The sequence below is a fragment of the Typopeltis vanoorti genome, chromosome 6 (assembly GCF_054136105.1).
Source record: "Typopeltis vanoorti isolate ZY-2024b chromosome 6, IOZ_Tvanoo_1.0, whole genome shotgun sequence".
NCBI classification, from domain to species: Eukaryota; Metazoa; Arthropoda; class Arachnida; order Uropygi; family Thelyphonidae; genus Typopeltis; species Typopeltis vanoorti.
The window spans coordinates 132,162,261-132,186,891 of NC_143554.1; the positions used below are offsets into that span (position 1 = coordinate 132,162,261).

Consider the following 24,631-nt stretch of genomic DNA (forward strand, 5'->3'; position numbering starts at 1 on the left):
GGTAGGTTTTTTTTGTGCAGAGTTCTAAATGATTGGAATGCCTTGCCTGAGAGTGTGGTGTCTGCAAAGAGTTTGAATGTGTTTAAAACACAGTATGATGAGCTGTATGTGTGTGTGTGTGTGTGTGTGTGATAAAAGGACCTCCCAGATGAGTCTTCGACTCCATGAGGTCTTGGGGTGGTAATAATAATAATGTGAATATTCAGCAATAAGTCTTTTGACTACATGAAGATTCCGGCAACAACAAATGATAGTAATAATATTTTATTTTTATCAATTAATATTCTTCTCCAGAATAAATGTTTCTTTTTCTAGTTACATATCCAAAGGCCTCTGGGATTTTTTTTTTTTTTTTTTTTGCCTGTTTTGCCAATTACTACTGCTGCTGCATTTTGGCCATTGTTACCATCCAAGAGTCACCTTAGCATCTGCTCTTTATAGTCCACATGCAACTGATTTTTGCCATTAATCATAAGCTATCTCTATAATGCTTTCTTCCAGATTGTATGCTTGATCTCTCTATTTATCCATTTACCACTCACTGTATTTATTTTCTTAACCATTGTAATACATTCAGAATGTGTTTACTTTCTAGTCACTTTTCAGATATCAAATAAATTTAGCTTATTTAAGACCCAAAAAAGAATGTAAATAGTGTGCAATAAAATTAAAGCTTTTAAAGAGAAGATTTAAATAAGTCCAGTCTTAAAGAAAACCAAAGCTAACACATCAAGTGTTTAAAATGTTAAACATGTTTAAAACTTTGCAAGAGTTATAGATTTAAATCAGTGCCCTATATATTTGAAGAGTATTGTAATATCACAGTTAGTCAATAAGTTATCATTGACTAACAATTTATCAAGATCAAGACTCAGATTTAAGATTTAACAAGACTGATGAATTTAATGTTGTCTTTATATGAAAGAACTGTAAACGAAATTAAGAATAATTCACAGTTCTTGAACTTAAAGACATCATTAGTCACTTCCAGGATTAGAGAAAAAAAAAAGGTCTGTGGTTTTGTTTTTTTTACAAGAAAAATGGAATATATTATCTTACTAACCTGAAATTCAATCAGTTTTGCTGATGATAATATATTTCATTACTCTTTTTCATCTGAAAGATTAGTAATTCACAGCACCACTGGAGAATGGCAAGTAGCTTAATGTTTAAGATATTTATTGTAAAAGATCTTGAAGCTTGAATGATATTAACTATGGAAGATTGTGAAGCTTGGGATGACATTAGTTATGGAAAATCAAGAAGCAAGATATGAACCTAGTGAAACTTCAATGTGATCTAAACACAACACTGCCTTATATCTCATAAGATCTCACTTCACTTTCCATTAGTTTTGATAATACTCTAACCTCTAGTTAAGATCAGTTTTTTTTTTTTTGGTTGAGTTACACATCTATCCTTTCCTAGCACAAACATATTGACAGCTACCTTAGCCACTAAATAACTTGGTGATCTCTTCTATTCAAGAGACTACTTCTTGCCTGGACTCTGTAGCTCAGTTGGTATAGACGAAGCCCTTTGGAAAGGCCTGGGTCCAATTCCCGTCTATGATGTGAGGAACCTTTATCTGGTCCCATACGGAGGTAGAGGGTTTTTCTCCTGGAAACTCAGGTTTTTCGTCCCTCAGAACAGGCAAACTGGCCCTGTGAACACACACACACACACAGATCTACAGTCAAAAATACATACTTAGAAGTCCCTCATTGGATGGCACAACCTCAACTGGTCCTAAGGGACAGATGAGGGAAAAAAGGGGAGACCCCAAACGACAACAACTTATTGCTTGTACAAATTCTAGAACTATATAAATACTTAATTTGCCCTACATTAGAATACACTTAGAAGTCAATTTATTGATGATTCTCATGATTGTCTCTCTCACACACAGACTTTTTCATTGATCTTATCTTTTTTGCTTTTTACTTTTTTTTTTTTAAAGAAAGGTCAACCTAGCATGAACCACTAATGAAGCAGTTGGCTTTAGTTGACTTTTTTCTAGTGTCACATTGCTTGTGTTTTGTTCATATGTATGTTTTCCTGACAATGACCTCAATATAAATTCCAATGAGGGACTTCTAAGTACATATGTTTGAATCTAGATCTGTGTGCGTGTTCACAGGGCCAGTTTGCCTGTTCTGAGGGATGACAAACTTGAGTTTCCAGAAGAAAAAACCCTCTATAAATGTTGAGTGTTATTGTGTTTTTGTCTCCACAAAAGTCATGGATGTGTTTTTCTCTCCACAAATTCAACACAATTAATGCTGGCCACCTTGTAACCTTGAATGAAAGAAAGACTAAGTATTGCTTGATGTAATGTTCCATTGAAACCATATAACTATGTATCGAATAGCTTTCCTCTTGGCACCTTGTCATATGCCTTTTCCAGATCTACAAAACTTAAATATAAATTATTATTATTATTACGGGCAACTCCCAGGAGTCCTTAGACTCAGTGAGGGAGGCCTAACATCATCTCAAGAACAACTATTAGACATTCACACAGTATCTATCATACCTCGCCTTGAACTCATTCACAGTCATGGCACCCACAACAGATTCTGGCAACTTATTCCACTCATTCACCACTCTCCAAGTAAAAAATCTAGCTCTAATACCCATGCTAACCACACTCTTGCCCAGCTTCCATGTATTGCCCCTAGTCCTCCACCACCAGTCCTATTCTCAAAAATATCTTCTGAATTAATCTTATAGAAATCCTTCAGTAATTTGAATGTCTGAATCATATCACCCCTTTTCCTCATATCAACCAATTTCTGCAACCAACAAATCTTCAACCTGTTCTCATAAGGTTCATTCCATAGACCTGCCATCATCGTGGTCACTCATCTCTGGATCCTCTCCACCTCCTCCCCATCAAGAAGAAATCCTGGCGCCCAAATCTGGGCACTGTAGTCTAGATGGGGTCTTATCAAGGCTCGATACAGAGTAACAATAACCTATTTGTCTCTGCTTGTTAAAGTATTTTTCAGCAACCAAGTGATTTGATGAGCTGATTTAGCCACTTTTGCAACGTGCCCCCTAAACTTCATCTCCCTATCCACCAACACTCCCAAATCCCTGGCCTCGTCAATCTACTGGAGTACAATTCCACCAATGTGATATACTGCTGCTAATCTTTTCACCCTAAATTGCATAACTTTACACTTTGCGACATTAAATAGACATCCATTCTCCTTAGTCAGTCCTCCAATCTACTGACATCATCTGCATTCACTATTGCCATACCTAACTTTTCATCATCAGCAAACAAATGAACACTTCCTCTCAGATGCTTTCCTATATCATTAATGAACAAATTGAAAAGTAGTGGTCCAAGAACAGAACCCTGCGGCACACCACTAGTTACAGGTCGTCTTTTGGACTCTACTCCTGAATAAACCATGCTCTGATATCTCTCCATCAACGACCCTCCTATCCATCTCACCAACCTTATATCCATCCTCATATGCTGCAGTTTACTGATTAGAATTCCATGTGGTATCCTGTCAAAGGTCTTAGCAAGGTCCAGTAGAATCACTGTAAACCCATCATCCTTATCCAGTTCAGCCATGATTGTGTTATAAAACGTTAGCAAGTTGCTGAGACATGATCTACCCTTCCCAAAATCATGCTGTCCCCTATACAGTATCACCTTTTCATCTATCCAATCCTGTATTTTTCTCTTGACTATTTTCTCCAAGACCTTGACAACGATTCCTGATCGGTCGGTAATTTACAACAGCAGTCTTGGAACCTCCTTTATGCAGTGGAACTATTTTCCCCCTCTCTCCACCCCCCTTGGGACTAACCCAGACCCAGGACTCAAATTAAACAAAATGGTAAGCACTGACAATTCTTTAGCCGCTTCACGTACAACACGAGCTGGTATACCATCCAATCCTACAGATGTATTGACATTGAGGTTTTGTAATAGACTATTCACCTCCACTTCATTCACCACAATTCCCGTATAAGCTATTGGGTCATTCATTCCTGCAATGTCATCACCTGGATGATGTACTCTTGCAAAGTGCTCGCTCAGTAATTCAACTATATCAACTGATTCGGTTACCTCCCTACCATTGGCATTCTTTAAAATCATTCTGCCATATACATTGTTTTTTACTTGCAACATATCAAAAAAACTGTTTGGGATTCTCCTTACCCTGCATGGCTAATGTTCTATCATAATCCACTTTTGCTTTTCTTACCACACTCGTTACCCTTCTGGCCTGCACTTTATACTGTTCATGTGCCTGTCGGTCACCTTTCTCCTTAAATTCCCTCCACAGTTGTTTCTTTTTTTTGCAGCTCAAGCTTAATGGTGTTATTCATCCATTTAACTCCCACTTGATTTATTATTTGGACTCTAGGTATATAGTCAGCCATTGCCACATGCAAACACTTCTTAACTGCCTCCCATGCACTATCAACATCCAGCCCTTGCAGTTTTACATGCCATGGCACTGAGCCAATCAAACTCCTAAGCTTGTCATACTTACCAGCCCGATAATTCCACATGTACCCTGTCTTATTTGTAAATTCCACACCTTTAGCCACTTCCCAAGTCAAGACCCTATGATCACTCTCACCAATTGTTGGCAACATGGTCATATTTGTTGCAGCCAAATTCTCAGATGCAATTACTAGGTCAAGCACTGTCTGACCCCTAGTATTTTCCATTACATGCTGTCGCAGATAGTTATCCCTTAATAACTGCATAAAATCCAATTCCTTCCTCCCATGTGTCCTCTCCTCCTTCCAATCAATGTTACCATAGTTGAAATCTCCCATAATAATTACCCTTCTTCCACTCATTTCTTCTATTTGCTTATGCATACTATCTCCACCATCTATTCCATCACCTGGTCTATAGCAGCACCCAACTGTATATTTTGTTCTGCTAGCTTCAATCTCACACTAAATAGCCTCAAATGTACTCTCAAAACTACTTCCCCCCTCCTTAATAACTCTAGTTTCCCTGATTCTGCACATCCACTTCCACTTCATTCAACAACACCTTTTCAAGTCTCCATACACCAAATCCATTCAAATGTAAACCATCCATCTTATATAAATCCTTTCGCCCATAAAACTGACTCCATACATCCAGAAATTCAACACCACTCTTCCTGCATAATCCGCGCATAAAGTTATTAGCAATTTTCGCCCTCCTTCTATACTCTTCACTGTCATACTGTGGCAACAGACTCACCATCCTGACCCTCTCACTCTTCTCTTTTGATACCTCAAGTAATTCCTTCAAATCCTCTCTCGTAGCCATTTTGTATCCTTTCAAATCATTTGTTCCTGCTACTACTATCAATTCTTTCACCCTCTGTTTTTGCATTCTAATTGACTCGCTTACATCCTTAACGTTTGCACCATTTTGGTACAATTTTGTTAAACTCTCATCTATCACACCTCTTACTAAAGAATCTCCATACAACACTCGCTTTTTCATTTTGTTTACACTCACTATCATACTCTGATTTTTCTCATCATACTTTTGCCGGTTATTAGTTGGTACACTTGGTAAACATTTTTGCCAATGCTCCAGCTGCCGATTTGCCCTGTGTATCACTCCGCATAACCATGCAATCTCACTCATTGCATCTGTCTCATCATTTTTATTATCCATTAATTCATTCATTCGTTCTGTATGTTCACCTTCATTCTCACTTTCAATGCCACTCTCACGGCTATCTGGTACTACTTTGCAAATATCACTATTAATACCTCGCATATTACTATTTTCTACATTCTCACTTTCAACAACGATATCACTATTTTCTACATTCTCACTTTCAACAACGATATCACTCTCACGACCTGAAACACTCTTTAAATCCTCACATTCCTTACACTTTCTGCACACATTCACTCCACTATCGTTGTCTAACCAGACTCCAACCACTCTCCTGAAAGCATACATTTCACAAACAGTACACTGAATAAAATCCTTTAAATTATAATCCTTTAATAAAATAGAAAATCCTTTAATAACAAATCCTTGTTATATTTCCATGATTTCTCACCTATTTGTCTTAAATTGAAAATGTGATCCTGATAACCTCCATTTGGCCTGAATCTAGCCTGCTCACCAAGCTCTTCCCTTCCACAATCCTTCTGAACTGTTACTCAATTATACTTGCATAAATCTTACCAGGAACACTAAGTATGGAAATACCTCTGTAATTCTCACATTCAGTTTTATTTCTCTTTTTATAGATCGATACTATGACAGCTCTACTGCAATAATTTGGAATTCAACCAGCAGTCCAGACCTTCTGAATTATGCATTGCAGCCACTATAAAACTTTTACATCTCCATACTTGAGCATTTCTGGTTGAATATCATCTACACCAGCTGCAGTTTGACATTTCAGGTTTTTGATGGCTTTTTTTCTACTTCAAGTATTGATATGTATTTCTGATTGCATGCCTGTTGAATGTTTTCTACAACTGTGCTATCACTGCTTGTTTCACTTAGCAATGTTTCAAAATAATTCCTCCATACATCGAGGATATCTTTATCTCCAGCTTTCATGTCACCTTTGATATCTAATTCCTTTTACAGAATTTTTTCCTCTGTTTCTAAGCTTTTACAATAGCCTCCAGGATATTTTGCCACCTTCCTGATATTTATTTTTTATTTTCTTACCAAAGTCGTGCAGGGTGATTTAAATAAATTGGTATTGTGAGTGAAGACCAATGGTTCTCAGTTTAATGCTGCAAAATATAAGGTTAATTATGCACTTCGGAATATAATATTACATACTCTTTTTTACACTGATAGTCTTGCAAATTTGTAACCAAGCTCGTCATAGATCTACGGAATGCATTTTATGAGGATAGACAGAAGGTGTGTGTGTGTGTGTGTGTGGATTTCAAAGTTTAGTTGTTCATTAGAAAACATATTAGTACATATTAGAATTTTATAAGTTACTAAAGGAGTTTTATAAGATTGACATAGAAGAAATTTTTTTAGTATATGACAGAGAGAGAGAGAGAGAGAACTAGGGTGGCATCCCAAGAAGTTGTGAAAGGATATACTTAGTGAGGGTGCAAACTAAATTTTTTGCTTGCAGAGTTCTGAATAAGTGAAATGAATTGACAGATGTAGTAGATACGAGTACCCTGACAGTGAATGAGTATAACAATCATTATTATTATTCAGGCTTCCATGGAGTCAAAAGACTCATTGTGGGAGCTCCTTCCTAAGAAACACAAAGTCTATCATACCACTCCTTGAACTCATTGACCGTTCTTGCTCTCACCACTATATCAGGCAGTGCATTCCACGGTTCAACTAGGGATGGCTCCTTGTCATCGCTCCTTCCAAATGTTCCACCAAGCAAAAGAACTCCTCAGTGTCAACTCTGTAACTACCTCTCAACAGTTTAAAAGTTTCAATCATATCACCTCTCCTCCTCCTATCTACCAAACTCTGCAGTCGACATTCCCTCGGCCAATCCTCATAACTAACATTGTACAGTCCTAAAACATTGTTATCTGCCTCAGTACTCTTTCCATGGTTAATTTATCCCCTTCGAATCCTGATGACCAGATTTGAAAACAATAGTCTAAGTGTGGTCTTATACAATGGAACGATAACTCTTTTATCTCTGCAGGTCAGCGTCCTTCTCAGTATTGCAGCAACCCTCTGGGTTACCTTCACCAGCTTTGCAATATGTCCCTTGAATTTCAGGTTTCTATCAATCATTACACCCGTGGGTCCCATAATGAACCTTATGATTCCTTTCAGTAAGAATAATAATATTCTTACCAGTCTTCCCACAATGATTTTTTTAGTAACATTTGCATGCACTGCTTTACTTTGTTACAGTTTTCTCTGTACATAGAACATGCTGATTTTTCCACTAGAAAGTTTCAGTATGCTTTCTTGTTTTCTATGACCACTTCTTTAACTTCCTGGTTAATTATTATTAAACAGGAGTCATTCTTTAATTTATAAGGCAAAATTCACAATGGAAAGTATATATATACTTTATTTGATGCAACAGATTTACTCATCTGAAAGACATAATTGAAAAAACATAAATGACTAAAGGCCGAGGGATAACAAACAGGAAAAAAATTATTTGTTATTTGAATGCACAACTATTCTTTTCTTCTCAGAAGACTTCACTGGATGCATAATGTGAAAAGAGAAATACAAAATATACATTACAAGAGAACACCAGCTATAAATTAAGATACAGATGGATTGCAAACATTTAAAGGCATTCTGGATACCACAGTACTCTTGATCATGTTCATGTGGGTAGGATCTAGTGTATGCCAAAGCTGGATGGCTGAGGAGTAACAATCAGAGCGGTTATAGCTCAAATTAGTATTAAGGTGGACCGATTGAGATAATTTCTATTGATTCAAAAATTCTTCTCTCAAGCTCATCATAGGATTTAAACATGTTTTTTAATTTATTCTAGATTGCTGGGTGAGAGATAGAATCTTCACTGTCAGGGTTAGCAGAATTAATAATGAAGTTGGATAGAATGGTGGCTCTAGTTCTAACATATGTGATGTTTTTACATGCTCCTCTATATGTAGTTCAATGGATTTTTCTGTTTGACCAAATTATGACACATTGCAGTTACACCAAAGATGGTAAATGACTGGATATTTTAAGCTGTCATGTTTAGGTTTTGCAGTACTAAGATATACTCTAATTGAATATTGAAATTTTTTTTCACTTGATATTATAAATTAAAGATGCCAAGAAATTATATTCTTGGTTTCATCCAAGTGTAAGCAAAGTTTGTGTGTGAAGTAACTTTACGACTGGCTACTTGCATATAGAGGCTAATGAGACTTCGGATCAATTGCCTTAGCATTCCATATTGCAAAGTCCATATCCTTACAGACAAGTATAATGCTATGCATCATGGGAAGGGTCACTAACCAGACTGGTTTGACCTTTATTGAGGTCTCATCAGGGGGGGGAGCCAGACCCAGAAGTGTGAGACCAAGGTTGAAATAATGCAGAAGTCAAATTTCCATATACAAGTAGTCAAAAGGTGTCACACCTTATCAATTTTTTCATGAGTTATGTGAAAGAAAGAATTTGCAATATGTATAAAACAAATGATGGATGTAATATAAGCAGAAGCGTTAATCATATGAGAGGCATCATATTTATTCTTGGAAGCAATTATACTAAGTAGTGTAACTGTTTCTTTCAAATAATATATAAAAATGTAAGCATAATTAATTTAACTCTTAATTACTAACCTTTCGAGTATAATATTTATGCAGTTGAGTTTGTCCTCCATTTCTTCTCCATAAACAAAGTACTTTATTTTTAGGACTGTAAGTCATATTGACAAGCCTCTCATACCACCATCTTTCTACTATTGTTCCATTTACACTACGTAATATGATTCCATCATCACGTACCTATTGAAAAGTAAATAAATCTGAAACTTTGAAAAAAGAGAATCCATATCACAATAAAAGGTGAAATTATTATTATTATTACCCTAAGACTCCATGGAGTCAAAGACACATCTAGGAGATCCCTTTGTCATTCACACAGTTGATTAAACTGTACATTAAACACATTCAAATTCTCTGCAGATACAACATTCTCAAGCAAAGAATTTCAATCATTCATAACTCTGCATGCAAAAAAAAAAAGTTGCTCCTCACTCCGTTGCTCACAAGGGAGTGAGGAGCAACTTTCCTCCTTATACAGCTTCCAGGGATGACCTCTTATTCTCCCCTGATATCCCACCATTTTATGAAAAACCTCTTCACACTGATTCTATTACAATCTCTTACCAGCTTGTATTTTTCCATCATACCATCCCTCTTCCTCCTATCCACTAGATTTTGTAAATTGCATCTTCTCAAGCTTTCCTCATATTTGACATTCCAGAGATCAGAAACTACCTTAGTCAGTTGCCCTCTGTACCCTTTCCAACATCTCTTCGCCCTTTTGAAAATCAGGTGACCAAATCTGTGCACAGCAGTCCATGTGGCCTAATCAGAGCCTTATGCAATGGAACACGAATCTCCTTACTTCTACAAGTGAATGTCCTCTGCATCATTTCCAAAATTGTGTTGTTCTCACAATTTTGGCAATGTGCCCTCTAAATTATAGATCTTTATCCACCATCACCCCCAAGATCTCTTATTTCCTCCAACAATATATCTCCACCAAGCATAAATTCTACACTCCATCTTTGTTCACCAAATTTTAAAACCTTACATTTTGGAACATTGAACTGGCATCTGCACTCTCGTGCCCATTCATTCAATCTATTCAAGTCTTCTTGTAAGGCTAGCAATACTGAATAAATTTGTATGTTACACTTTCACGCAGGCCTACACGTTTTACCACGTAAGCTTCAGTAACCGATAATCTCGCGTAATAGGTTGGTTGTTCCTTATTCCTGGTAGCATCCCATGTCTGTCAAAGTTTGTGTTCACAGGGCCGGTTTGCCCGCTTTGTGGGATGAAAACCCCCAGATAAACTGGTGGAAAAAACCCTACTGTCCATGCCCAAGACCGGCTAACTTGGCTATGGCTGAGGAAGATCCTTAAGCTCTTCACGTTGTCAATGGGAATCAAACCTAGGACACTTCTTCCCCCAGGCATATGGTTGCAAAGAATAAAGCCATTAGGCTAACCGCACGGGCGAATAAAATATAAAAAAATATAATTCTAATCTGTTATGAAAAACATTCAGAACATTTATTAAAGATTGGGAAAAAATTATTTTTTGTTGCAATGACAGGGATATCTTTTCTGATCTGTCATTTCATTTTTTATATGATAAAAAAGTGTTGTGTAGCATAAATAGTATTCAATGTTCAGATGTATAGACTGTCTAAGAAATGACCGGAGAGAGTGAGCACCCAAAAATTGTAAGATTGAACTCACGAGTGAATGGATGTAGTTGTGACAATGTGAAAAAGATAGACGGAATGAATATTGTTTTGATTTGAATTAGTCTTGAGAATATATATTTGATTCATGGTTATTATATAAGAGGAATTTTTGGTCAAAGCTTGTTCACTAACACTTGGAAGTATCAGAAACAAAAAGGAAAGAACGTATTGTCATATGCAATATGAACTGAAAAATTATGCTATTAGGAATATTTGTATTTTGAAGAAGATATATTAGAAAAACTGAATGTGAAGAGTACAGTGTTTTCAAGGAAGGGAAACACAGAGAGAGAAAGGTGAGTTAGAAGAAAGTACTGATGGCTTCCCTTCCTGTATATTCTTTTCCACCTTTTTTTGTTTTGTTTTCAGATAGCACTATCACATCTGTTTTGTGATTCATTCACTTTGCAGCAAATGAATGTCATCTTTACTTGTAGAATGCAGAATTCCTAGAATATTCTAGCATCCAATATTTTTTACTACATGCCTTCATTATTAGGTTTTTTAGCAATTTGTTATGTTTTCTGATTGGTAGGCTGCTGTTCGATGCTTAAACTACAGCTAAGGAAGGATATTCAAGATATATAGCCTAGAATGGCCACCATCTAGTTCATGAATGCAAACAATCCCCTCCTCCCCATTATGTCAAGGTGGAAATACAACTCGTGGTGAAAATGATGAAATAACATTCGATAGGTTTGATATTTTGCTGTTCTCATCATAAGGGAAGGGGAAGGGAGGGAGGGAGAAAGAACAACAGAGAAATGAAAAGCTATAAATTAAAACTATGATGGTTATGTGCAGGAGATACACTACTATCATCAGGATATAAAAATAAGTGAATACTTATATTTATAAAATTTTGAATGATTTCTCAGAATTTCAACATAGGCAATCAGAAAAAGTTTAAAGTGAGATAGTCAAGTAATGCTTTGGAGGATTCCTTAAAGGGATTTTTGAATTAATTTCCATGTATATCTCTGTTATTTAATTTTCACATTACTGATGACAACACGGAATGATAAGAAAATAATATTTATTAACTTATTTGCTGATATTTCGCTGGTATTATATCCAGCATCTTCAGAGCACAAAACCAGTTTGTCACAGTACACGAAACAACAACAATTTGGTATAACAGTGGGACTAGTTTCAAAAAATTTTAACGGACAACACAAGGAACTAAAGATGTTGAAAGTTTATTTTTCACTTGGTTAGAGTATAATAAATTTAGTTTAATCCTTTATCCAAGTGTGAGCAAACAAAGTTTGCGCCTGAAAGTATCTTCAGGACTGGGGTAAGGTGGTACAACACTCCTTACTCAGTATCTCCCATAATGCAAAACACATCTTGCAGAGTCCTGAAGATACTTTCAGGCGCAAACTTTGTTTGCTCACACTTGGATAAAGGATTAAACTAAATTTATTATACAAGGAACTAAAGTACTAATTAGGGACCATCTATGTTGAAAAAAGACAGAAAACAAATATTAATTAGATCTTAAAATGACTGCTTCAGATTTTTGGTATATTTTTACAGCCATCCTTGTTGAGGTTCTGAGTATGTTTTAAAACTTCTGTTGCTTCCAAAAACAATCTCTCGGACTTATGACTTCTGTGTAGCACTTTTGTTTTCTTCCAATTGATCCTGTGTGAAGTGGTATCAAAGACATGTCTGCTGGACCCGACTTGCCATAATGATAGTGCCAGATGTATTTTTTATGTTCAACAAGGTGGATGTCAATAGTTCTTCCTGTCTGTCCACATAAGCCTCATCAAAAGACCAGGGTACTTCATAAACTCCTTGATGTGATAAAGAAGAGAGTGTCCTTAGGTGAATGGATGTAGTATCTCTGTTTATTTTCAGTTAACTGTATCTAGCAACAATTAGTTATGTGATGTGAGGACTGACTCCAAGTAGTTGATGTAGAATATGTTTCCAGATGAGCTTCCAGCTAAAATTGCAATTAAACTACATGTTAAATCCATATTCTTGGCTAAATTTTGATGAGGATTTTATTAACAAAGCAACAGTAGTATAAAGCTCTATCTTTTTTTCTCTCAAGAAGAAATTAATTCTATTTCCATCCCTTATACCACAGGAGTGTTTGAATGCATCTCTTAAAATCATCAGATTCCTTAATAGTGTTTCATCCTATCTGCAAAATTGCCTCTTTTTTATCTATTGGCCAAATACAAGATTTCTCCCTGTGAACATTCCAGTGTCTATCTGTTTCCTTGCTGTTGTGCCTATCATATTTATATAATATGCAAAACCTAACTCAGTTCATCATAAAGAATATAAAAATTACATCAAGTGTAAAGAACCTGAGCAGCCTGGTCCTGCAGAACATGCTACTGATCTAAACACAGAGTATTTTGGAAGAAACGAATATTCTGCACAAGAGTAGATTTCTGATGAAAAGGCTTTATACAAAAGTTGCAAGTCATTAATATATTGCCCCAATTTTAACAGACCAAATAATCTACATTCAGCCCACTTGTGAAAAATCTGCATATTATTACCATTTTTTTTTTATTTCAATTTTTAGTGATAACTGACCATTGCTGACTTATTAAATAACCAGTGTCAAAATGATGACTTGTACTGTTATATATATTTATTATTTCATACTGAAGATGCCTGTAAAAAATGGACTGAAATTTTATGCTAATAAATAATTAATTTTTTATGTAAAGAATCCATATAATTATTACTTCATATATATATGAAGTCATGCATGATATTGAATATAGAACTACATGCAATTATCACACCACCTTCCACATCTGTATATGTATAAAGGAAGCATTTTGCGATATAAGAATATGTATGTATGTAAATATATATTTTTTAAAAAGAATTGAATGACTAGAACCGAGATTTAAGTAAAAAGGTTTTAATATAAAAACATGACTAGTTTCGGCTTGTAACAGCCTTCATCAGGTGACATTATAAAAGAAAGAAAAAAAACAACACTAAAACACTGAAGCTTAAATAAACTATGAACATTATAGAGAGTCTCTATACATAATTGACATTAAATCATTGTGGTTTTGTTGTATTGTTGGGAAAGTACATCGTCTCAAATATCCTGGTTTATATAAAATATTGTGTGATTGTGATATTCCATATTTTGGGCAGACAGACAAATCTGTTGAATTGCGTATGGAAGAACACATGAGGGATATTACTTACAAGAGACAGCGAGATATGACTTGATAATGCCAGTGCATTATCAAGTCATATCCTTTTCTCGGCTAATCCTAATGATGAAAGCCAAAGTCACAAAGTCTGCTGGGAAAAATCTACTAACAGCTTCTGTAGCAATCATGAACTAGAGAGAAAAATCGTGGAATCTAGGGAAATCATATATATATAGGTGCTTTGACCTTATTAAATAAAAATCTCAGGATGAGAGATAGATGTAGAAAGTTTTTTACCTTGGATATAATATATGTTAAAGATGCCAAGCTATTTTAAACCTGGTTTTACTCCATTTCCCAAGTAAGCAAACAGGCGGGTCACCTAGACTTGCAATACGTGCAGGTGCGAACTTGACTTATTTGTCTGTTTGCTGTCCATCAAAGATAATACTACTGTTGTCAACCCAATTCTGGCTTCTGATCCTCACCAGTCTTGCCAACATTTTAACCACAACACCCGACACAGATTGGCATATAATTTGATGCTTGGCTTCTGTCACCTCCTTTATGAAGCAGTACAATCTTGCCTTCTTCCAACTCCTTTGGAACTTGACCTGATGCAAGACTCTTATTAAACAAATATGTCAAGGCAGATGTCAACTCTCTGGCACATTCCTTCAAAATACATTGTGATATATCATCAAGTCCCACAGCTTTATTAATATTAAGTTTGCTTAATTCCCTATATACCTTTTCCTCACTACATTCAGTCTCTCCTCCACTGCTCTCAAACTCTCCATGTGTTATTCACAAGGATGAAAGACCTTTATGAACTGCTCATTAAATATCTCAGCTATATCCTCCATAGCATTTTCCTTATCCCATTTTCTCCAATCCATGTTATCCTAACATAATCATTTTATTTCATTAGCTAACTGTTCATACTGTTCAAACGTTCAGTAGCTCATACTGAACGTTTGTTACCCTTATCCAACAAGTCACCCTCCTTGCCTGTTCTTTGTATTCCTCATGGAATTTATTATTACCATTCCTCTTTTGTTGCCTTCAAAATGTCTTTTTTTCTCTATTGCATGCTTAATCTTTTCATTGATCAATTTCACACCTACCTTATTTAATCACTTGACCTTTGGAATACATTTACACATTACTTCTACTAGATAGTTCTTGAAAATTGCCCAAGCAGCAATGATCTCCTTTCCACCCAACTCCTCATTCCATGCTACAGCTCCAAGCTGTCTCCTGAGCTTCTCATAATCGCTAGCCTTGTGGTTCTACATATACCTTTTCACAGAAGAAATCACATGGCTGGCAACAGCCTAGCTAATGGTCACTCTCTCCAATTGGAAGGAGATTTGATATCTTATTTGTAATAACATCTTCTAATGCGATGATCAAATTCAAGACCCATAATCCTCATGTGCCCTCTGTTATATACTGCCTGAGGTAGTTGTCTCTCAAAAACTCAAGAAACTCATTTTCTTTACTTTCAGTTGCTCAAAAGGGTGATCATTATGTGTGATTTTAATTATGGCAATCTATATTGCCATAATTAAACATACACAACTCTCTAATACCTATCAGTCAGCCAATCCCGAATCCATTTGACTAACACGACATTTAAATCCATATGCTGCAACTTAAATATCAGCTTATCATGTGGCACCCTGTCAAACGGCATTGCAAAATCCAAAAAAATGGCAGTATATGCCTTTCACTCATCAACTGCTCTTGTCACTTTATTATAAAAGACAATCATATTACTAACGCAAGAACGCCCCTTAACAAATCCATGTTGATTCTCAGAGATAACATCACCCTCATCTACCCAACACTATATAGTCCCTCACTAATTTCTCCAAGACCTTAACAACTACTGATGACACACAAACTTGCCTATAATTAGATGTTTCCAGTGTGCTACCACCCTTGAGCAGAAGCATTATCTTACCCTTCCTTCCATTCCTTGGGTACCTTTCCTTCAGCCAGACTTTTATTGAAAAGCCAGGTCAAGGGAGTTGTCAGTTCTTTAGAACATTCTCTCAAAACCCATGGTAAAATATCATCCAGTTCAACAGCTTTATTGGTATCCAGAGTACTCAGTATTTGGAACACACTCTCCTCTTGCGCCTCTAAACCCTGATCCTGCCCTATCCTTCTAGTATTAAAATCTCCTCCAGGATAAAATACTCCAATAAAGTGCTCATTGAACAACTACACTATGTCATCTGCATCAGTCACTCTATTCCCATTTTTATCCCACAACGTCATTCTTCCACAATTGTTTCTCCGCCTACTGGCCACATAGCTAAAAAATTCCCTAGGATTTTCTTTGGATCTTAGTGCCAATCTCTTCTCTTCTCATATTCCAGTTTTGCCTTCTTCACCATTCTGGTCATTCTCCTGGCCTGCGTATTATATTCTTCATGTATCTGTCCTCCACCCCTCTCCTTGTATATCTTCCATAATCTCTTTTTCAACTGCAGTTCCTGTTTGATATCGTTTGTCATCCACTTTACACCAAATTGTGTCCACTTCTTCACCTGTGGAATACAGCTTACTATTTCTGCTAACAAATATTCTTTCACAATTTCCTAAGCACTAATGATATCCTGGCCTTCCAATTCTGGCCTCCATGAAACTTCCCCTAGTTGATACCTAAGACTATTATAATCACCCGCCTTATAATAATTCCACATGCGTTCCCTTTTCTTTGATACACAGCATGTCTGTTCATCTTCCAAGTCAAAACAACATGGTCACTCTCTCCAACTGGTGGGAGAGATGTCATCTCACTTATTATCAGCTCTTCTCATGCTATGACCAAATCCAAAACTCTTGAACCTCTTGTTCCCTCCATCACATGCTGCCGAAGACTGATGGGCAAATAAATGGGGATGTCGGTTCAATGCAGCAAAATGTAAAGTCTTGAGGTTTGGATCCATCGATGGGAGGATGTGTACTCGATTGGAGGAGCTGTACTGGAGGAGGTAGGGGAGACAAGAGATCTGGGGGTGATGATTGATAGAAAACTGAAATTCAGGGAGCATATTGCAAAGGTGGTGAGGGTAACTGAGAGGATTGCTGCAATACTGAGAAGGATGCTGACCTGCAGATATAAAAGAGTTATCATTCCATTGTATAAGGCCCTGATCAGACCACACTTAGACTATTGTTCTCAGATTTGTTCCCCAAGATTTGAAGTGGATAAATTGACTGTGGAAAGGGTACAGAGGCTAATAACAAAGATGGTTTCAAGACTGTACAATATGAGTTATGAGAATCGACTGAGGGAATGTGGACTGCAGAGTTTGGTGGAATAGAAGAAGGAGAGGTGATATGATCAAGAATTTTAAACTGTTGAGAAGTAGTTACAGAGTAGACATTAGAGAGTTCTTTCACTTGGTGGAACGGTGGCAAGGAGCGATGACAAGAGGCCATCCCTGGAAGTTACGAAAGGAGGCTGTGCACAAGAGGGTGAAGAGTAGTTTCTTTGCGTGGAGGGTGGTTGAACCTTGGAATGCATTGCCTGAGAGAGTGGTTGGAGCGGGAACAGTCAATGGGTTCAAGGAGTGGTATGATAAACTTTGTATTTCCTAAACACGACCTCCCACAATGAGTCTTTTGACTCCACAGAGGCCTGGATAATAATAATAATTAAAATCATACATAACGATCAGCCTTACCCTATTTGCTTGGCTAGTTTGCTTATAGATTTCCTGGTCACTACCCTCCACATTACCAGGTCTATAGCAACATCCAACAAACTAGGTAGTTAATTCTATTTACCTCTATCGCACACTACTGCCTCAAAACCATTACCGCTATTTCCCCCTTACATCTACCTTGTATGGACATAACTAATTTTCTATCATCAATAGCACTCTGCCTCCCTTTTCACAGAATATCATCCTCATTCACTCGTCTCACTTATGCCAAATATTTTTGGATGAACAAACTCAATCAATGCAACTATTTCATTTTCCTTGTTTCTGATACTTCTTGCATTCATATACAAACATAACAGCTCATTCCTGGATCTATATCAAGTTTCACTGATACCACTTATTAGATGTGACTTTTCTATACTTTCCTTGAACCATTTCTTTTTCTCTTTACTTGTCCCAGAACCTCTTCAAATGCAACTGTTTTCCCTATATCCCAGGTCATTCCATTTCCTTTTTGTCTACATACCCATTAACATCCTACCGGAGCATCAATCTTTCTCATGCTGGGTTCCCCCGTCCACAGGCTCTGAGGCTCTCCGTTTTCCTGTTTGTCTTGTACACTTGTTCAATCTCTCCTTCCTTACTCTCCCACTCTTTCACATCACTTCTTACTTGCTCAGATTCATTCTCTGCACTCATTACTCTCCTTTCCAGCAGCAGTCTCTCCAAATGACTCACACCAAAACCATTCAAATGAAGTCCATCAGTTCAATCTTGACATCTCCCCATGCATAGTTACTACACTCATAGTACCATCTTTGAGAAATCTACACTGTCTACCTTATTTGCCTTCCGCACAGATCTATGAAATGACTTGCCTTTCACTGCTATGTTGTATCAGTGTGCTAAGTTAAACGATTTTGTAAACAGATTTAACTTAACTTAAAACTCAACTCTGCAAACAGACCAGTACACAACTTCTACCCCAACTCTTACATAAAAACACACACACACTTATTTACAATTAATTAGTAAACAAACTTATCTGAATCACATCATCTTCACACAAACCTTCCAGTGAAATGCCAAATGGCATAATCACCACTTTGCATAATGCATGCAGGCACTATGCTAAGTAAATGAGGTTGAAATATAATAACAAAGGTGAGCCTAAAGTCCTAAACAGTTCCCACTAGTTGGTTAAAATAGATGTTCTTGGATCTTGTGCTGAAGTTCTAAGAATGAGTACTTCCCAAATTTGGGGCAGTTTTGTGTTACAAAATTTGTTGCAATTTGGTAGTTTCTAAGTTGAGGCAGATTTATATTTGCCACAGTGGAGCAGTGGCTTTCTTCCACTGTTTCCTATGGTGGGTGTAAAGCATGGTCAGTAAGTCTTGAGTGGCCTTAGTGTTGGAACTGAACATAATCCTTGCGTTTGGTGATTCCGATGTTGGCTGTCCCACCTGTTTGGCATAGTAGGACAGTTTACAACAGCAAGGAACCTGGTAAACAGTTGGCAGGTCTAGGAACTGCAGCTGGTCTTTGATTGAAACGATAAGGAATGTCAATTTTTTTATATGCACTGAAAGTGGTTATAAGGTTGTATTTTTTTAGGATTTTCTAAAAAGTCAAACAAATGTAAATAAGAGAGACTATTCCTAAAATCTGCCCTTAATCTTAAGAAGCTTATTATTATTATTATTTGACACCTCCAGGGAGTCCAAGGACTCATCGAGGGAGAGCACCTACTCTAAAACTCCCCACCTCCACCACTCAACCTTATCCATCTGTCATCCACCAACCACATCATCCACACCAGTGCCATCTACTGTCCACCACCACTAGTATTTTCACAGACAATCACAAACATCCATGCCCAGATGGGGGGGGGGGGGTGCGATATCCAGGAAAAGGAAATTCACTAGTGGAGTGCCTCAGGGGTCTGTTTTAGGGCCATTACTGTTTAACTTGTATATTAATGATTTTGGCAAAGATTTGGATGGAGATAATCAGTTGTTTTCAGATGAAAACCAGAATTTATGCTTAGTGAGAATATATTGTTGGAGGTACAGGAAATAAGAGATCTGGAGGTGACAGTGGATAAGGATCTAAAATTTAGAGGAAACATTGCCAAAATTGTGAAGACAACACATAGGCTTCTGGGAGTGATGCAGAGGACACTGACGTGAGAAGTAGGGAGATTCTTGTTCCGTTGTATAAGGATTTGATTAGGCCACACATGGACTATTGTGCCCAAATTTGGTCACAGGGTTTTCAGAACAATGAAGAGATGTTGGAAAGGGTCCAAAGGAGACTGACTAAGGTAGTTTCTGACCTCTGGAATGTCGAGTATGAGGAAAGATTGAGAAGATGTAATTTGCAGAGTCTGGTGGACAGGAGGAAGAGGGAAAGATATGATAGAGACCTATAAGTTGGTAAAGGGTTGTTATAGGAACAATGCTGGAGAAGTTCTACAGAAAATAGTGGGAGATCGGGAGAGAACCAGAGGTCATTCCTGGAAACTGTATAAAGAGGGTGTGAGTAGGGGAGTGAGAGGCAGGTTTTTTCAAGCAGAGTTGTAAATGATTGGAATGCCTTACCTGAGAGTGTGGTGTCTGCAAGGAGTTTGAATGTATTCAAGGCATGGTATGATGAGCTGTTCGTGTGATAAAAGGACCCTCCAGATGAGTCTTTGACTCCATGAGGTCTAGGGGTAGTAATAATAATAATAATTTTCCACATTGAGTTTAAGGTTCTTTCATGATCTATGAAAGCCAAGGAAATTGGTATATTGTATTCTTTTGTTTTCCTCCATTACTTGATTTAAGGCTTGTAAATGGTCTAAAGTTGAGAAGGATGTTCTGAAACCTGCCTGTTCTTTTGGTTGATAAAAATTTAATATATTGTTTATTCTGCCATCTATAATTTTTGTAAACAGCTTATGAAGGGTTATAGGCCTATAATTTCTTGTGTCAGTTTTATCACCTTTCTTATATAGAAGGATGATTAAGCCAGTATTCCCGACTTTTAGTTCTTCCTGTTGTTAAACACTCACGTATGATTCTGCTAGTCTTACGTGCAAGAGATCTCTTCCATTTTTTTAACATTTCTATTAGTATTCCATCAAGTCCAGGTGCCTTTCCATTTTTTAATTTTTGTATGAAAATGTTTTACTTCATCTTTGACCTTATATTCATTATAGTTTTCAGTATCCTTTTCTCTATTGTTATTCTCTATTGCTTTCCCTTTATTTATATACAATTCTTGATAAAATCTCCAACATGTTTGTAATCAGTATTCCATTTTTATCTTTTACACGTCATATAATGATTAACTGCATTATCAAGAAGTTTTCTTGTGTTCTTTATACTGTTATTATTTTCTACTGAAATAATAACAGTATAAAGAACTCTCTCTCTCTCTCTTATCTTTTTTTCTGATTGTTTTGAAGTTCAGTATATTCTTACATCATGTGCATCTTGTTTCATATTTATTCTTTTTTCTATTAGGTCTTTAGTTTCCTTTTTTAATTTGTCTATTTTTGCTCTTTTTGAATCCCTAGATATATTTTCAGAATTATTTATTATAGTTTTTGTCAAGATACTGTTGAAATTTCAATATTTGAAAGTGGATCAATTTTTTAATGTCTTTTTCTAAACCATCCTGGAAAACATCATTAATATACAAGTTAAACAGAAATTATCCCAAAGCACACCACAAGTGACTTTCTTCTTTCAGGATATCGCACTCATGTACACAATATGCTGATACCTATCTGAAAGTCAGTCACCTATCCAGCTCATTAATCTAGCACCATTTCCCTCCAGTTTGGTTACCAAGTTGTTATGTTGCAATCTATCAAAAGCTGATGCAAAATCAAAGTATGCCATTGTATATGCTCCCCTTGTCCAATACATTTGTCACCTTATTATAGTACATAAGAAAGTTGGTAAAACATGACCTCCTTTAACAAACCCATGATGACAATCAATTTATAAAAGAATAAAATGAATTAAAAAAAATTAATAAAAAGAATATTGCTGTTATAAATTCGTTTTTGTACTTACTAACCACTCCAACAACTTTAACTACAACTCTAGATATACCGAAATGCCTGTAATTTGCAGACTTAGCCGCATCACCACATTTATGAAGTGGAACAATTTTACTGGCCTTCCACTACTTTGGAAATTGTGTTGTTGCTAGACTGATGTTAGCTCCCTGGAACATCCCCTTAAATCACGTGGTGATATATCAAGTCCTATTGCCTTACTGAAATCAAGCATACTTATTATTCCTCTACCTCTTATTTGCTCCACCAGTAAGTCTTTTTCATTTCCTCTACACTTGAGTTATTTATGATTTCACACTGATGAAGATGAAACACACAGATAAAAGGTGCACTGAATAACTTGACTAAGTCCTGTAGCAGTTTCTAATCTACCATTTTCATTCATTGACATCATCTTGTCATAATCATTCTTCTTCTTTCTACTTGCCAGATATTGAAAAAAACTCCCTAGAAAGTTTTCTTGGTCTGATTTGCTAATTTCTGCTTATAGTTCACTTTTGCTGTCATTAAGAAATGAGCCTGCTTCCTGGCCTGCTCTTTATACTATTGATGCAACTGATTATTACCATTTTTCATTTTGTGCTGCTTCCACAATGCCTTTTCTTCTTCTTCTTCCAGATTTCATGCTTAATCCCTTCATTGATTCATTTGATATCTACCTTATTCACCCTTTTGACTTTTGGAGTACATTATCTCACACACACTGATGCAGTTAAATATCTCTTTGTCAATACCCAATTCTTCCCACTTAACCCCTCATTCATGCTATGCTTCCAAGCTGTTTCCTAAGCTTTTCATAATAACCAGCCTTGTAATTACACATATATATCCTTTCCTCACGGAAGTCTAAATATTGCTAGCCATGACACATGATCACTCGCAGCTGGAGGGAAGTGCGACACCCCACTCATAATCACATCATCTGATGAAATGATCAGATTTAACACTTCTTTACCCTTGTGTGCCCTCCTTACAAACTGCCTAAGATAATCATCTCTTGAGAGCTCAAGAAATTTATTTTCCTTATTCCCAAATGCTATCCCTTTCTTCCAATCTATATTACTATAATTAACATTGCCCCTAATGTGGGAAGCTTTCAGTACTTTTTAAGGTAAATAAAGAGGCTAATAAAAAAGCCTACAAGTTTTGTATGTCATCAGACTTACATTGTCAGGGATACTAGTAAAAAAAAATTACATAACAAAAGACTATAAACAATTAATTACACACATTATATGTCATCATAACTTCACAATTGGTATATACAAATAAGTAGCCAGAATAAAAATGTTAAATTCATTACTGTATGCATGTTGGAAAAGACTGCTAGTTGTCGCTGTCATATTCTGTGGCATCGCATGCGTTGATGATGACATCTGAAATGACATCTCTCCCACCAGTTGGAGAGAGAGAGTGACCCTATGGTTTTGCCTTGGAAAATGAATAAACATGCAGGAGTATCAAAGAGACGGGAACTTATGTGGAATTATAAAGCAGGTGATTATAATAGTCTTAGATGTCAACTTGGGGAAGTTTCATGGAGGGAGGAATTGGAAGGCCGGGATATCATTAGTGCTTGGGAAATTGTGAAGGAATATTTGTTAGCAGCAATGGTAAGCTGTATTATACGAGTGAAGAAGAGGACACAATGTGGAGTAAAGTGGATGACAAACAATATTAAACAGGAACTGCATGCGAAAAAGAGGCTGTGGAAGAGATATAAGGAGACAGGTGAAGAGAAGATGCATGAAGAATATAAGACACAGACCAGGAGAGTGACTAGTATGGTAAGGAATGTGAAACTGGAATATGAGAAAAGATTGGCCCTTAGATCCAAGGAAAATCCTAGGGAATTCTTTAGCTATGTGGCCAGTAGCAGGAGAAATGACTGTGGAAGAATGACATTGTGGGATAAAAATGGGAACAGAGTGACTGATGCAGGGGACATAGTGGAATTGTTCAATGAACACTTTATTGAAGTATTTCATCCTGGAGGAGTCAATTTGAATACTAGAGGGATAGGGCAGGTTCGAGGTTTAGAGGTGCAGGAGGAGAGTGTGTTCGACATACTGAGTACTCTTGATGTTAGTAAAGCTGTGGGACTGGATGGTATTTCACTATGAGTTTTGAGAGAATGTGCTAAGGAACTGACAGTGCCTTTGATCTGGCTTTTCAATGAAAGTCTGGCTGCAGGAAAGGTGCCCATGGAATGGAAGGAGGGTAGGATAGTGCCATTGCATAAGGGTGGTAGCAGACTGGAGGTGTCTAATTATAGGCCAGTTTGTGTGTCATCAGTAGTTAGTAAGATCTTGGAGAAAGTAGTAACAGACCGTATACAGCATTGAGCAGATGAGGGTAATGTTATCTGTGAGAGTCAACATGGATTTGTGAAGGGGCGCTCTTGTTTTAACAATATGCTAGCCTTTTATGATAAAGTTACAAGAGCATTAGATGAGGGAAAGGCATATACTGCCATTTTCCTAAACATAGCAAAGGCATTTGACAGGATGCCACATGATAAGCTGATATTCAAGTTCCAGCACATGGGTCTGGATGTCAGATTGGTCAACTGGATTCAGGATTGGCTGTCTGATAGGTATCAGAGAGTTGTGTACAGTGAAGCAATATCAAAGAGGCAGAAGGTTACAAGTGGGTTTCCACAGGGCTCAGTACTGGGACCTATATTGTTTAACCTTTATGTCAATGACATTGTCTGTGGATTGCAAGGGGATATTCAATTGTTTGCAATTGATTCGAAGCTGGGGAGGGTTATTAGTGATAGTGCAGATG

General features: G+C 36.8%; 1 protein-coding gene across 7 annotated transcripts in view; it reads right to left on the reverse strand.

The window, feature by feature from the left end:
* Nucleotides 1-24,631, reverse strand: part of Rab3-GEF (Rab3 GDP-GTP exchange factor) — a 1,186,669-nt gene that overhangs the window by 262,092 nt on the left and 899,946 nt on the right. For all 7 annotated transcript variants that reach the window (XM_090394443.1, XM_090394448.1, XM_090394444.1 and 4 more), the window contains one exon: nucleotides 9,277-9,441. In XM_090394443.1, coding sequence (XP_090250569.1) covers nucleotides 9,277-9,441 — 165 coding nt within the window. The remainder of the gene's footprint in view (nucleotides 1-9,276; nucleotides 9,442-24,631) is intronic.